We start from the raw sequence: 17,124 nt of genomic DNA, 5'->3' as shown, positions 1-17,124 counted from the left end.
GGCAAGAGGGGAGATGAAAAGAAAGCTCTGGAAGGATTTCTAAGCAAATCAGGCTCAAACAGAAAAGTGATTCAAATAAACAGAGACCAAAACATACCTCATCAAAGTGCCTTAGATAGTAAGCAACGATGTAGGACAAAAGACTCTGGGAGTTATCCTGAAAGAAAAGAGAAGGATCCAAATAAATAAACTAAATTCCCTTTATTTATTAATTCAATCATGTTGAAGCAGGACGTTTTAATTTGTGTGAGGCAAACAAGAATAGACACAGCGGTCACAGAGGTTGGGCATAAATCTTGACATTGGAAGAGCAATACAACAAAACATAACTTTGCTAGGCCAGCTGTCATAACTCAAGAGTTGGTGGAAAGTTTGATGTTCTTTATGGATACCTTACTCGGCCCACCACCACAAAAACACAAACCACTGTGTCCTTATATGGCAGTGCCAAGGGCGCACTGAGCCCGTTTTGATATTGAATAAATATAGTAAACAGAATGGTCTCCCTCTTAAATCTGCACTGCTATGGTCCTCATGTTCAGCTGCTTTGAAAGTCTCTTGGACACTCAGTTGTAGAGACAAACAACTGGGACACTTCTGAAACACAAGATTAACACTAAGAGTTGACGGGGGCGCCTGCTAGCCTTGCCGTTAGTTTGCCAACTCTATATTCAGAGGCTGTAGTTCGAGAAGCAAGCGGCCAAGGATCGACTCCGACTCTCGGCTCCTGTCCTGCATATCATTCCCCACTCTCTCTCTTTCCCAATGGTTTCACATCACTTTATATCAAGCACATTTTGAACAGAATAAATAAGTTACTGATTTCCAGTGTGATTGAAAATATCAGTTTTGACATATAATATTAAGGGACATGTCCTACAGGGTTTGACAGGTAGCAACAAACCTTTTTTACCCTGTCCTACACAGTTATTACACTGTGAAGTTTATTTTTGTCGTAGCCTATGGTCCGAAGTTCTACTTAGCCAGTGGAAAGGACAGGAGACCGCCATGTACAAGACTTGAGTCATTGTCAAGAGCAAACCACTTCATCTTGATGGTGAAATGCGCTTGTATGATTGACTATATATCGTAAACCTATAGCACTATAGCGTAGATCGGAAAGTGGTCGTCAACCTAACTACATACCAGATACCAGTGTAACTGTTGTGGTTTACATGTAACGAAACAGCAACTGTCATAATTAGCCACACTTGTGTGAGCTTAGCTTTGTTATGAGGATAGCAACATCTCACATGTTGTTGATGGGCAGTCGTGGCTGCCGCTTGGTAGAATTTCAGATTTGAGACATTACTGTTTTTACTCCTTCTATTCTGGCAACACAGCAAGATAAAATTGCAATACTTGAAGACGCCTCCAGCTAATACCGTGACGTCATTGGGACATAGACCATCGAAGTCGAACAAATTCTAGAGTAGGTTTGAAACAGACACTTGCAGGGTTATCGCAAGTTCAAAGACTCTTGTGTATGTGTTCATATTGATTTGTCGGGCTGTTTCTCCTCTTCTGCTGTCAATCATGGGACTATACGTTTTTATGACATTAAAAACTCATTTTAACATATTTTTCAGGGGAAAAAATGCACATTGGGACATTAATCAGTATGATAAGAACTAAGTATGATGAAAGAAACCATGTTTGAGACCAAGTATTTTGATTAACATTGTTTAACCATGTTCCATCTTTTTATATGACCTAAAATTCAAACTATATGGCCATGCTGTCATAAAGTACATATTTTATACAGTTTATGTAGTTAATGAATATACAATGAGCATACTAATAAAGGTTTTCTATTCTTTCTAATTCTCTTTTCTAATTCATTCTATTAAACATATTTACACACATACCTTCGCTCCCGTGTTTGTGCAAAATCAAATAGAGTGAGGGAAGTTTGCTTTTACATCTGGAACACACAAACTCACACTGCTCTTTACATCCTTCAGTTTTGGCAAAATGTCCAAGGTGAAGCCGTCGGCCTGCCCTCGAGAACGGTTCCCTCCATTCATGAAGTTGCCAAAAGCCAGAACCAGGCCAAGCACCTGCAGTACACAATCGCCAGTCTGGAGATTCTAGGACATGTGCGCGCACACACACACACACACACACACACACACACACACACACACACACACACACACACAAATGCATTGAAACAAATACGATGAAAATGATGTGAGAAGATAAGACAGGTTGACAGAAAAGAACATGAAGTGAGAGGAGAGCCAGAGGCTCACCTTGCAGACTCTCTGAAGGATTTCTACTTTACGGAGGACTGAGGTGATACATTCGTGGAAAGTCGACTGAAACAGGATGCAGAACACTCTCTCAGAGAAGTTGGGGATTTGGGACAGCTGGAATAGAAACCTGACAGAGACACAAATCTGTCGTTTAAAACATCTGTATCAAAAAACCCCAGCTCTCATGCAGTAATTTTGGTTCGGACAGCAGGTCTGACTCTTACTGTTCAGGCTTGTCGAGTGGTTTGGCGTCCTCCTTGTCTTTCGATGATTTAATATGCTTGTTAATGCCATCCATCTCATCAGCTTGAGCTCTCTGACGAAAGAAAATGTACATTAGATCAAAAACTGAAATGAGTTGTATACATGCAGTTGATACGCAAAGTAACAAGAAACCTTTTTTAATGTTTAAATGTGAATAAATGGATGTTTATTTGGAGTCTCAGTTGTCAGAGTTTTGTTTTTTTTACTGAAATCAAAGCAAAACTAAGTGTCAGAAAAGCTGACTAAAACACGGTGTGTGCACAGTTTGATCATAAAAACATCAGGAACTGTTAGAATCCGAGGCCCTGATGCCAAACACATTGGCATAAACTGGAATTATGCTTCTCACACCAGATGTTGTGAACATACTCGTGTGGTGCACGACACATTCTTGTGAGTGTTTCTTTTGTACTTGTATAGATTGGGAGTATAATGAGCTTCTCTAAATTGCAGCAGTTTCATGTCGAAGCAAATCACAGTGTAAAGAGAATATAGAAAAGAGGTGTGAATTAATGCAGGGTTTCTCCATTTAAAGAGATGAGATAATGACAAGATGGCTACAGATGGAAGAGGAATTACATGTTTTGTGTTCTGCTATAATAGCTCTTGTTGCAGCTCTTAACTGAGGAGAGAAAAAAAACATTAAGAGAATGTGTTGGATCAACCGGCACTGCCTAAAGGTCCAAAATGAAAGATATCTGCTGAATTGAATAAAATGACCTTATCATCAGACATTAAGGATACGTTATGTTGAAGTGCTAGCTTCTCTGTCAACCTCACAATAGTTAGTATTTCCTCCTTCCAGGTTTTGATTTTGCAGAATCGTTTTTTGTTGTTTCTTGACCTGAGAAGGTAGGCTGATCATGTGATATGATCAACACAGCCAGAAGACATATTTATTGGACCATGCCTTGATATTTCTTGACTTGCTGTATTCAAACGTTGTGCCTCAACCAGTGGATCCTATTCTTCTTCACTGACATGCAGGAACGTAAGCTCAACCTTATGCCAGTCTACGCTGTATGAGTTTCATAAATGCTCGAGCGCTGCCTTCAGCCAGACTAAATTCCTGACTGTTATCCTGCTGTCAGGGTCTGGACCACAGTTTTATACAAGGTGGTAGAAAAAAAAACAGGCCTGAAATGCCCCTTCATTTCACAAGAGGCAAAGACAATAGATGTTAATGTGTCTGACGCAGATGGGCCAAACAATAAAACCATCCCCAGGAAGAAAATGTAAACTCTCTCTCAGCCCGTGGACCCCCAAAGAGTCTCAGCCGTCTGCTCTCTCCTTCTGTTCCTCTCCATCTTTCTCTCTGGGGTTCAGCTTCGGCATGGATCCTTGGAAAACTTCAAACGGCAGCATCAAACGCACAGAGGGCCCGATTAGTATTCTACACACCGCTCCCTTCTGTCGACGAGGGCAAGCTCTCCTTCGCCTTCTCTCGAGATGTTTTCAAGTGTAAATATATTTAATACAAAGCAGATCCTTTTCAAAGGGCAGCAGTGAAGCCCAGCAGTGTTTGGTGTAATTGGGGACAAGTAGGCATAAGCGTGTGATCTTTGAATTGCTAGGGCATGTTGCACTGGTTGTTAGCATGAGAAATGCAGTCCCATGTGGAATATCAAATGCAAAAGGAAAAGAGTAGGATGATATTTTTGATGCCAGAATTCAAACTGTAGCCAAGTGGTATTCATTAGCAAGGTTTCGAATGCGGGGATAAACAGAGCCAGTCAGGGCTTAATCACTATTTATGTCACTCAATTTTCAATGGAACAACATTTATGAGATTATTTGTACATTGAGCTGCCAAAGGAAAGTGTCCAAATGACATATTGCATCATGTAATAAACATGTCAAATATGTTTATACATCGCCAGGCCTTGTAGTAGATACAAAAAAATGGAAGTACGAGGTGATTATTTGCAGTTCGTAGGAGGGACTCTGGCTCCGACTGACCTCTTTGACATTTAGCTACTGTCAGCTGAAAGAAATCTGAACTTCAGACATCCAGTCTGGGCCCAGATTATGGCTTGTGATATTAGAGGGGAGGGAGCGGTGTCCCACTATCACTGTGACCCCTTAAATGGAGGAGGCTTATTGTTCAAAGAACAGGAGTGGCTATAATCCACAAGCACATAGACTTAGTGACTCTGTCCCTTTGCCTGTGTATGTGTGTTTCTGTCTCTCTGTGTGTAGCAGTGTAGTGTGTGCACATTTGTGTGGTGAAAAACGTTTGTTTGTGGGTATGTTTGTGTGTGTGAGACGGAAAAGAGAGTGAGGGAGAGCAGTGTGTGATCTGGTTCCTAGCGCAGTGAGCGAGGGTGTAACCATTAGAAGCCCCTTGCATTCCTCAAGACAGGCTGACTGTGCTGCCAACTGTGGTTTAGGGGGCTGGAGACCCACAGACAGGATGGAGTCTCGCAATACAAAAGAGAAACAATTTGGCTCCTTGACTCAATAACACAGCCTCGGGCCATCAGGGGGAGAAGGAGAGAGAGAGAGAGGGAGAGAGAGGGCTTGAAGTCTCAGGGTGAGTGGAGAGGTTAGAAGACTTTTGATCCTCAGTTATGACACATTAGTTCATAACTGCAGCTTGTCTCGAGCCTCCGTCTCATTCCCATGATCAACATTATTAATATGCCTCTGGCAGCCAAAGGACCAGGCCCCTCCTGTGTAGTTGTGCCAAAAAGCAATTCACAGGAATTTCACAGCATCTTAAAACTGTATTCTTGCTGAAATGTGGAAAACATGCCCGTTTTTCATGTTCAATTATTTACTGACCTGCCTTCGAACGGGGCCTGAACCGTGAACGGGTGGGGGGGGGGAGATTTCCTATCAGTGAAGGTTGATGAATATGTATTTACTGTACATAAGAAGTCCTTCAGAGCCAAAATGGAGACATTTGGGAAAGTAGTGATGACAGCTCCATAATTCTACTTATGCTAATGTTATACAACACAATGTGGTCATTTCACTTGGCAAAACTCCTTGAAGTCGCTTTTTTTCTTTTTTTTCTAAACCACATGAGAGTGTTCAAGAGGAGCAGTGTGACACAAACACAGCACTTTCGAGACTATCATTTCCTTTGGATGACATCAAAAGTAAAGTCAGTCAGATCCAAACATGTTGCCTATGTGAAAGGCTGATAGCAGATAGACAGTTTGTGGCTTGCCTGTTTGTTTTGGAGTCTAATGCACACTTACTGTAAGTGCCCAGTGAAGTAACACCTCTGAATGACATGTTGCTTTTTGGAATAAACACATGAATTTAATTAAATATGAGATCTCCCCTTCAACCAACACTATTCAAAACGTTTAGTTTTTGATGATCTTCAAGAGTTTTTTTTGATGGATAGCATTTGGTGTTTTGTGGTTTAAGTCAGGGAAGTGCCAAATAAAACAACGCTAACAGTTGATGAGAGATGGTTTTTTTTTGCCATTTTGTTGATATCAAGGCTTGTTGAGTCCTCTAAGGTTTCATTCTGTAATAAAATAATTGCCTGTTATTCATATATGGCATGAAAAGTGTAACCATAAATCATTCTATTTGTCACAAGCAGACAGTTCCAAAATAATACTTTTTCTGGAAGCCACAGAAGAAGAACAAGAAGAAGAAGAAGAAGAACAAGAAGAAGAAGAAGAAAAAGGTTTTTTTTCCAGAGCTAACGTTGCAGTCAAAATCTGCCTGAGCTGTCACTGGTGTTACTTTGTATGATTATGCTGGGTTTATTGCTCAAGATTGTGTATTTTTACGATTCTGCGTTGGCAGGAAATTGCAGAAATGGATTTAGGTTTGAGGATATTGTCTTTTTGTGGGTCTATTGACTTTGAAAACCGCTATCCACATGAGCCACGAAAATCCTTCTCAAAGTCAGAAATTTGCAAAGTTTAAAAATGTTTATTACTATTGTAACCATAAAGACATAGCTGCAATTCCAAGCAGCACTTGAGAGTGTTTCTCTACTCACATTTTCATACAGGGCATGCAGAGTCTCCAGATCGACAACAGTGTTGTCCATATTGAGGACGGCTATAAATGGAACCAGAGGAAGACATGTTAATGTTAATGTTTGCACCAAAGCATGTGATGATAATTCTGTGCTGCCTTCAAGGAACAACGTTAACAAGTGAGAAATGAAAGCAGCACCACAACTTTCGGAATCTCAACATTTGTCTTTTGACTGCAATCACCGTCATTGACATCTTTTCAAATCAGAGTTGTTTTTTATTCCCAGAGCTTCAGCTCAAATAAAACATAGACAGCATTCTTCCACAAAAAGCATTATGTTCCGTCTGCTGTTAGTTATGAAGATATCAGCTCTCATCACTATAGCAAAGAAAGGGGGCCACAAACTAAAACAGAAATATGGCGGTTTTAGAAATCTGTCAAAGGTACAGAGATCTGTGTTTGAACTTCTGTGTTTGAATTCCAGGTGTCGCCTTTTTGTCTCGGCGCATGGACCTGGCGCCCTCGAGCATTAATCCTTTGAAAGTAAATGTTTAAAGACAAACAGAGCCCGGGGGCCTGCTGCATTGAGGCTGAGGTGTTGCTATATGCACAACCTCTATGGTGAAGCATTCAACACCTATATATATATATATGTGTGTGTGTGTGTGTGTGTGTGTGTGTGTGTGTGTGTGTGTGTGTGTGTGTGTGTGTGTGTGTGTGTGTATACATACATACATACATACATTTTCATCAGCTGGTGGGTGTCCAAATTACTTATAATGTTTTGATCTGCCATTTTTGCTTGTGAGGTATACAGGGGGAAGGCTAGTGTCAGGAAGAATAACACTTCATAATGAATCCAATGAAAAATGTTTACTTTACATGACAAATAACGTTGGGACTTCTACGAGTGGATTTCTTACTGGCTACACACAGAATAATCCAGGCAGGAGAATCTAAAGAAGAGACATTTGTACACAAGACCTCAAGTGACTTCTGTACATATCGGAACAGTTCTACGTCAAGTTGTTAGCCTTAATATCTGTCTTTATGTAATCCCTCAGCCTGTAAAATCCCCTCACTCCTTCTTTCCTCGTTCTGTGCTGTCACTCTCCAACCTCTTCACACTCTCCCCTCTTCCAGAGCCACCACAAAAACAACTTCCCTCTCTCTTTTCTCTCTCTGTTCCTCACACTCCCCTGTTGTCACCATTTGGTTTTCATTACAATCTGAACCAGAGTCTGGCTGGCTCCTTTGATTGGAGACGGCATTTTTTTTTTTTTTTTTTTAAAGACATGGGAGAAAACCGTATCATCGCTCTGACACAGACCTCTTGTGACCAATAGGCAAACCCATCTGTCTGGGTCTACCCTGTGTACCACATTCAACCCTGGCGTGGTGCCGCCAACCACTGAATGCAGAGCCTGAAAGGAAGCAGACGCAGCACGGAAGTGTCCTATGAAACACGTAGAGTGGCGGCCAAGTCTGACAACAAACAACAACAGCTGTGAGGAAAATGTGTTCTTGCATAATTGAGTGTCATAAAACAGACACGATCAAAGTCAGCTATTCAGATGTTGTTGTTTCTGTTTTGGAGTTTTTTCTGTTTCTGAGTCAGAGATACTCATGTGACGAGGGCTTTGATAGTCACCGTCTCAATCAGGAGAAGAAAAAACATGATTCACTTCCCAGAAAGACACGATTACACATTTTATTTGCGTAAATTCTTCTTTTGAGAACAATTTGTCCTTAAAACTTCATCTATCATCTAAAATATTTGACGGCATAAGGGAAGATGAGATCATTTCAGGGATTAGAAAGCAATGGCATTGCTTGAATATGAAGTATTCTGGGTGTTCTGTTTTGTATGAAATAATGAGTACGTGAAGGCTATAACCCTTCATGCCCACTAATCTTTCCAATTAAATGCATTACAAACTAAAACAAAAAAAACACTGTCTTGGGTTGTTGTTTGTGCAAGGCAGCAGGCATGTCACTTTATGGGTGGAACAACAACACATAATGAGAAGAGCCTTTTTCCAAACTGTTAAGATATCTTCTCTGTGATCTCACCCGACATGATATACTGAAGTTTCCAATCAGCGCTAATTATGTACTATGGTAAAAACTGTCCTAACATCGGAGACAAATGACATTGCTGATGAGAGTGGCCCTTTCTTGGCCTCTGGCTCTGACCTGAGATGGATGCACCAAAGACTGACCTGGAAAATGACTTGCCTCTGGAAATGTAGAGTGTAAAAATCAGCACAAAACACGCTTTAAAATAAAGCATAAACAGTATGCACAGAGTGACTGTATATTGCTTAAATAATATGTTCAAGCTGCAGTTACTATTGTACTAACTCATTTTAAATGCAAGTTAACCAAGCTGCCATGAGCGAATAGATAAAGGGGGTACTGCGGGAGGCCTGAATAAGACAGGAAAATGTGTTTGGACGATGAGCGAGGACTGGGGGAGCAATCAGAGAGAAACTCAAACAGGAAAACAGTCGGTTCCTATCATCGTCTCCTGAATGACTTCACTTTAACAAAGCCGTTTAGACAAGATGGTGACAACTCATCAGAGGAAGACAGAGAGGGGCGGAGGAACATGATGTGGATGTTAGGTGGGAGGTGGGGGATTATGCAAAATGTAAGCAAAGAAAACTAGACAGGAGAAGAATAACAAAAAGATAACACTTAGAGTTGTTGTAATTTAGGATACAGCTACTTATTAGGGCGAAGATTTTAGCTAGCTTGGTAAAGCAAAAAATGAAATACTTGACATGTAGTTAGTTTCGTATAAATAGGTGGATGAATTGTGTGTGCTGAAAGTGAAATGGACTTGAGATTGTATAGCCCTAACTGTTTACCCCACAGGTCTTGTTCACCCATTCATAACTTTATGGCAGAGGTATGATAAGTATCAAATAGTCACAAAAATCACACGCTGCAGACAGCATTTATTTCAGTGTTTCAGATTTCAGTGTCTGGCTCAAGGACATTTTTTACACTGTTGCTACAAATCTGTCTTATTTATTGTGGTTGCTGTTTGTCCCTGTCCTTCTTTCTGAAATTATCTCCTCTCTCTATCTCACTTTCCAAGCCAAGACAGTTTGGCAGATGGCTGTTCATCATGAGTCTGGTTTTGCTCAAGGTTTTTGCCTCTTAAAAGGAAGATGTTTCTTGCCACTGTAACTTTGCTAAATGTTGCTTAATGCTGTGTTCATGATTGAATAATGTGTTCTCTTTGTAGACAATACAACAAAGAGAAAGGTGTTATACCTGCTCGTTAGGGTTGAGATAACATTTGGTTTGAAAAGGCGCCACACAAATAACGACAGACAGATCGATTGATTGAGTCTGACATTCTGGTAGAGAGCCAAAGAACGTTATCTCTCAGCCACAGCTGTCACCTGCATGTGAGCTCACATAAATAAAGCACTCAATCCATCCATGTGAAGTGCACTGTTCTTGGAACAGATTTTTTGAAACCTTCCCCAAAAACAACAACCAACTGTTGGCAGCCATGGAAGGAGCTTTATGAAGCATTGTTTTGACATATATATTTTTTCAACCTAATGCCGCAAGAACTAGACTAGACTATAGCCTCCGTACATGAAGCGCGGGACATTACCACGAGGCTATCTGGCGCTCCAAGACAGGGATTTCAATCTGTAAAACACTGACCCCTATTTTTGACAGTTTGAATGTTGACATTTGGTGATGAGCAACGAAAACAGCTTAAAAATTATTTTTTTTCAGAAACACTCAAAACAGGTGTAACTTTTTATGCAACATTACCAAAGACATTTATATTGAGGCCGAGTAAAACATAAATGTTCCAGATATTGGGTTTAATCCTTAAATAGTATTGACACATTTCACTTCAAGTCAGCCTCAGAGTGGAGTATGTTGGAACGTGTCAACAGGTTTGATTTTCTCTTGCATTAACCAACAATCACAGCATTATTACACAGTGGCTCTTTTTCAAATAGTATTTTGATTATCAGAAATCAATCTCTCAAAAATCTCAAAACAAAAAAAATGCTGCAGATCTATCTCTTTGCTCACCTTTACCAAAAAAGAGGTGTACACAATATGACCTGCACACTGAAGAACATGTAAGTCGTACTGACATCACATTTTTCCACATGCAATTTTCCGAGAATCTGTGGCAGAATTCCTTTCTGAAAAGCCAGTAACATAAAAGCATGAACGTAACTACATCGTAACACTTACCATTATGGATATCTTTCATATCAAGGTGAATGCTGGACATGAGAATACCCACAGCCTGTGAACGCTTGTTGCTCAAGAGCTTCACCACCTGAGAGATGAGGCATAAGGAAGTGAGCAGCAGGGTTATACGAGGCCAGAGATGTAAATATTCCATTTACTTTCACATACGCATGCACATACACAAAATACTGAAAACACAAAACAGGCGCATCACTCCCCTTTGTCTGTTTTCTTCTGTGGGAGGAAATTGAATGACTATTCAACCGCAGACATTAGAAAATTAAAAGGCCGCCTAGCTGAATTATAATGAAAAATAATGTTCATCTTTATTTCCTCCAATTATCCACATCCATCATCTTAAAGTTCTGCAAATTAATACTTTTAACCAACAAAAGGCAAACTAAGTGGAGTAGTGCCACAAATATTCAAAGTTCTGCTTCAGTAAATACAAATACCTCCGAGTCAAAACTATTGTTCCCTGAAATCCAAACTGCTCTGAAAGATTTTTTAGAAATAAATGTTTGTTGCATAAGGGTGACTTTTACTTGACAAACATCCAGGAGTTGAAAATGAAGCCTGTGTTTTTACTATGCATGAAAAACTTCATCCAAGAGGGCCGTTATGAACCACATCTTGAGTTAGCAGAAGTGTGCGTCAAGTATCAAAATAGTGAAAGAACAGGCATGAAACCTGTAGCCCACTGTGATCCAGACTGAATGCTTCCATCAAAAACCAGATCACACAGACCACAGACCCTTCAAACACACATGAACTTATATCAACAGGCTTCACATTTCTCTGTGTTTCTGCTCAAACGAAATTTTCAGGGGACAAAGTGGATGTGATAAAATGGGGAAAGGCTTCCACGGTGAGCCTGGGATTGAGAAGGTTAGCTGCGAACTGGTCATAAATAAAACAAGAAATTAGTCATGTTTAATCAGCTAATATGAACATCACATTATCTAGAAACATGGTCGACTTGTGTCAAACAGAGAACATATGTTAATGTAGTTTATCCGTGGATGTAATTTGAAGCTTAAGAAGTGCATTTCTGAGCTTACAGAGGCAATTAAATCATTTGAAATCACTTATTTCAAGTAAGGCAATAACACCCATTTTGAGTCATAATTCCCCACAATCAATCCGACTCCATCGACAGATGATGATTCAATTTTTTCCTTTTTATTTAGTGAGACTAAAACCTTTCCGGAATACCATTATCTCTTATTTTCATCAACTAAAGAATTCAGGAAACTCCAGGGTCCACATTCAAAAAGAGTATATAATATAGTATATAATTGCTCCTAGTGACAAAATTCCAAGAACATTCTTTGAATCAGGGCATTTTCTCCAAATTTACCCTCAGACTAGTTCCTCTTTTTCAGAACAACGTGAGACATGCATGTTGTGTTTTTCTTCATGCAGCCAGCTCCGCAGGTGCATCCAATCAATAATTAAGACCCTTCACCTGCTGGTCGTTACATCAGCAGGAGAAGAAGCTGCTGCTCAAGTGGGCATGTTAATTCACACATCTTGTTGGCAACCAAAACTGTATGTTAGCATTCATTTGACATGAATTGAAATTGCATGTTGCATCTTTAAAATCAAGCATTAGTCAAAACACTGTTAGGTTGGCCGTGAGTGCCGAGACAAAAAGCCCCCAAACTTCAATCTCAAACCAAACATGTCAAATAAACCAGCAAAACATTCTTTAACTCCATTTCACCTCCATATGAAAAGGACAGCAGCATATACTATGAGACAGCTCCCTTTTTAAACCTGTCTGCGCTCAGACATCAGGGTCAGCACCTGACAGCAGGTGTCACTGGTAATATTTCTCCCCATTACACTGACACTGATGTCAGCAGAGGTCTTTAAATTGGCCGAGTACTGACGTCAAACCTGCTCTCTAGTGGTGGCTCTGGAGAGAGCGCTTGTGTCCTCTCATCAGAAAAAAAACCACACAAAAAAAACTGTTGAACTCAACACACGGGGGAAGAGCTACAAGTAGTAGGAGATGGCAGTAAATGTGCTTTATGAGAAGGAAATGTCCAAGGTCAGCTCCAGCATGAGGTTAGTCAGTTTGAGTGTTTCTTTTTAATGATTTTATTATCTTCTGCATCATTTTGTGTATATAAACTTACATACCAAGAGAATGCAGAAAGATCGAGGGAGTTACACCTTACTATTAAGCAAAACAGAGACAACATGGTCTGCTTCATGATGTTGTTTTGGACTTATTTAAAGCTTAATCAGTCAGAACAGCATACAACAGAAAGTCGGTTTTAAAACATTAGAGGACACTCATTATGGTTTTCCTGTCTCCCTGTATATTTTCAGTTTTGAAGAAACCACCTGACCGCTCAGAGAGTGCGTCATGGCATATCTACTTTGCTGTATCTACATTTCCCTCTGCTGTTGCCTTTGTTTTGTATTAAATAAAAGCTTTTTTCTCTCCTTTTCTGAAGATGTTTCCACTTGATGGCCTTTGACTCATTACACATTGAAGATTACATAATTCTAGCATTAAGCATAGTAAAAGGTTTCACATGGACTAAAACACTAAGAAGCTGAGGAACTAGATAGCTTAGAGCAGTGATCCCCAGAGTGGGGCGCATGCCTCTTAAGGCAAGCCAGAAGCTATGACATGGGTGGCGTGGCAAGGCTAAATAAAAACAATGCATGTTCTTTTGTATTGCTATCAAAGTATGGCTGAACATTGAAGATGAAATACTGTAAGAATAGCAATCCTACAGCTGCATACCATACCTAAAACAAACTGTAGCACAAAACAAGCCCAAACTAGCCATAGAAATTATTGCAAGTCTGGGACATTAAATCTTAATTAAAAATGTTATCATTGTAATTCAATTTTTAGGGAGTCAGGTTTTAAAATAATGTGTTTAAAGCAATGCCTGTGGTTAGATTTGGAAGTGTCATGTTGCAGTAACACCTTTAATTGCTTCCTCTGTTAAAGCCACTTGTTTGTTTTTTTGCATTTGCTGTCAAACACTAACATAGCTATTCTGTCACAGTCATCGTGTTTAGTGTATGTTTATGTGTAGATGTGTATGGTGAAGGGTGGGGGGGCTTGACAATATGTTTGTCTGCCATAGTCCAGCAGAAACAGTTTGGTAACCATCGACCTAAAGGTTACATGACACGCCCAATGCACAGAGGCTGTAGTCCTTGAAGCAGGCAGCCGGTGTGAGACGCCGAATGTCGGCCCTTTTGCCGAACGTTATCCCCCAATATCTCATCCACTCTCCTGTCTAGCCCCGGTCCTATCATCTACATAAAGGCCAACATAATCTTTAAAAAAACAAGTATTTCTTTTATTTGGATAATTTCATTACTATTTTGTAAGAGCATTTAAACTCAGGCAAATACTTTTACGTCACAACATTGTGTTTTTCCAAATCTCGTACAGATTCTTCTTTGGAAATTCAGACTTTAAAACACAAAGAAGATCTTGTATTACTTTGATTGTTTACATTTTGATGGTAGAGGTGTTAAACCACCAGTTAAATAAATCTTAAATCAGGTCTGGCCTTCAACTGGAACCTTTTTGAAGACAGATATTTATGTTTTGTTATTATATTTCAATTCGTCATTACCAATAAACTAAGAAGATTTCCCGACAGCGTGACTGCTTGGGAGCAACATTTCATCTCAGTGACAGCCAGGTCTCGATTAGAGGGGCTGAAATGTTTTTCTCTGCTGCAACGTCATTTACTCCATGATTTAGACACATAATTGGGTAAATAGTACATTTACATAAAAATCCTGACTGGAGCAGCTTTAAATTGTAGATCAAATGGTTGACTTGCAGATTGATGGAGTGACATAAAGGGCATTGGGGAAGTAAAACATGAAACTAAGTCATACAGAAAGCACAATGGGAGGAACCACATCACGATATACGGCTCCCAGGCTTCTCTTTCCCCCACTTTTTTCCTCCCTTCTCTCAATAGTCATCACCGTTGTGAGGTTTCCTCACCGCACGCGAGACTTTGGCTCGGTGCCACTGGATGGTCATGGGGGAGTCGGGTGGGAGCCAGAGCTCACACCACATAATCACTGTCTGGCTGAAGCAGTTCCTCCTGCCACTCAAAGGAGCTTGGAGAGCGGCGCGACGGAAAAGGAATGGGGCATCGGATGAGTTACAACCAAGAAACCCTGGAGAGGGTCATGTTTGGTGACCGAGAAGACACAAAAGGCTAAACACACACATTTAAAAGCACAAATCAAAACAGATATTTTTGTTTGTTTGTTTGCTGCATATGGAGACAAACACAAAAAGATCAACACATAAAAAATAAAAAAAACTTGAGAAGATACTGTACAGTACCTGCTTGGCCTTGGACTTGGTGATCGTGTCTGAAATTGGCTTTTTCTTTTCCTTTACAGCACTTTTGGAGAATAGCTCTACAAATTCTTCAAAGTTCACACTGGGTTCTTCAATTTTCTCCCACACAATTGAGCCTACGGGTCTAAAGACAGAAAAATAATGAGAGAATTATCTACAGTGCATATAGGAAAACTCTAATTAGCCATGAACTTTTGGAAAAGTCCACTCCTACGTTTAAATTTTATGCTGCTAACATTTCCACATACCCTTATGTTATTTCTATTACTCTTTCATTTTTTTTAAGATTAAAATTAATGCACTTGTAAAATAAGTCAGAGTGCAAATAATATTTAGCATTCAGTATCAACTTTCACTCTTGCAAGTGAATCAGGTAGTCTATTCCTAGATGTTTATTCAGCAACAATTCTGAGTCCTTTTAAGGAAAGAAAACCTGGTTCAAGTCTATCCAATGCTGACCACAATGCCTGGACTACATCACTTTTATTTTCCACAAGGTTACCGTCACAGTGCTTGGTCGATTTTTATCTTAAGTGTACAAGCTTCCTCTCAATTCTCTACTGTTCAGAGAATACCTGTGTGCAAATGATCCATATCTATCTTCACTTTTATAACAGCATATCCTTACTTTTTAGCATGCAGCTGAATGCGGGTCCAGTATAGCGGCTTCATTGGCTTGGGGGGCTCGATTGCTGCCTTGGCAGGGGCAGCTTCCTGTACCATCATAGAGGGCATGGGGCCTGGTGGAGGTGGAGGCCCAAAGCCTGGGGGTGGGGGTGGAGGAGGGGGGCCCATTCCAGGTGGAGGGGGCGGCGGTGGAGGGCCCATACCCGGTGGTGGGGGAGGAGGTGGGGGGCCGAAACCAGGTGGGGGAGGGGGAGGTGGAGGACCAAAACCTGGTGGTGGAGGGGGAGGTGGAGGACCAAAACCTGGGGGTGGAGGAGGAGGTGGAGGAGGTGGTGGACAGGATCCGAGCCCAAGTAAGGGAGGAGGAGGTGGTGGAGGAGGAGGAGGAGGAGGGGGAGCACCACCAGAGACTGGAGGTGGTTGGAGGCTGATTTGAGTCTTCTGCTGGCACATGCAAACGAAACTCTCAGATATGGCGATGGAGGATGAAACAGAGGATGACACGGCCCCTGATTCTCCACTGGAAGGCACAAACTTAAACCCCTCCTCCAGGGGCGCCGTCTGCACAGATACCTCCTTGCTCGTCTTTGCTAACGGCCCTCCTCTCATCTGTGAGGCCTTGTGGTTGGCAGCGCCCAGGGCGCCAGAATTATCAGAGCCGTCCTTAGACAAGGAGGCCTGCTGGCCCTCCAATAGGGCAACCTTAGTCCGCAGGTCATCGATAGTCCTCTCCAGCTGAGGGATAAGACAGCTTTCATCCTCTGAAGAAGACTGAGCTGATTTCAACCTGCACGATTCTGTCTGTCAGCAAACAAAAAGAGACATTTAAATTAACAAGCAAACACATCAGGGTTAAAAACTGGAAACTGTAGAAAATAAAAACAACACATCTGTGCTTTTTCCTTGATGAAACTGGCCTCTTTATTTTTTTGGAAACATATGGAATAGCTGTTAAATCACAGATACATTCACTTTCGATATGTGGCACTTTATAAAGACTGCAACACCCATAACTAAGAAAGCAAAGTGACATGCTATGAGTTGAAGAAGGGTCAAGAAAGTCTATGAAGTCTAGACTCCTTCAGACCTCTGGCTCCAGTCTGGTTAGTGCAGGGATGAGGGGATGGCGAGAGATTTGACCCCAGAGACAGAATGTCTCGTTGGGCCTCACATGGGGATGGTCCATGTCTGCTAGCAAAATTCCCCACTTGTGGTTACATCGTTGGCTCTTAAGGAGAATATTCAGGCAGTATGGACTTTCTCATTTATTAATGCAACTGGGAAACAGGGAGGTTCACTGTGATATTCCAACAGGTCTTTTAAGACAAGCCTGACCTCTGGTGGACAAAGAACCATTTACAGCGGGGATTTACTCTGATAAAGATTTTGTGGGCCAAATTATAAGTAACAAAA

General features: G+C 40.9%; 1 protein-coding gene across 1 annotated transcript in view; it reads right to left on the bottom strand.

The window, feature by feature from the left end:
- The window catches only part of fmn2a (formin 2a), a 39,062-nt gene that overhangs the window by 12,892 nt on the left and 9,046 nt on the right, over positions 1-17,124 (bottom strand). Inside the window, exons 4-11 of the mRNA XM_079362806.1 lie at positions 15,713-16,512; positions 15,067-15,208; positions 10,716-10,803; positions 6,493-6,554; positions 2,483-2,574; positions 2,256-2,385; positions 1,944-2,090; positions 98-157 (exon numbers count right to left, since the gene is read on the bottom strand). Of these exons, the coding sequence (XP_079218932.1) occupies positions 98-157; positions 1,944-2,090; positions 2,256-2,385; positions 2,483-2,574; positions 6,493-6,554; positions 10,716-10,803; positions 15,067-15,208; positions 15,713-16,512 (1,521 nt within the window). The remainder of the gene's footprint in view (positions 1-97; positions 158-1,943; positions 2,091-2,255; positions 2,386-2,482; positions 2,575-6,492; positions 6,555-10,715; positions 10,804-15,066; positions 15,209-15,712; positions 16,513-17,124) is intronic.

Source organism: Symphodus melops (genome assembly GCF_947650265.1).
Source record: "Symphodus melops genome assembly, chromosome: 15".
NCBI lineage: Eukaryota > Metazoa > Chordata > Actinopteri > Labriformes > Labridae > Symphodus > Symphodus melops.
This window is presented reverse-complemented; position numbering and strand designations above follow the sequence as displayed.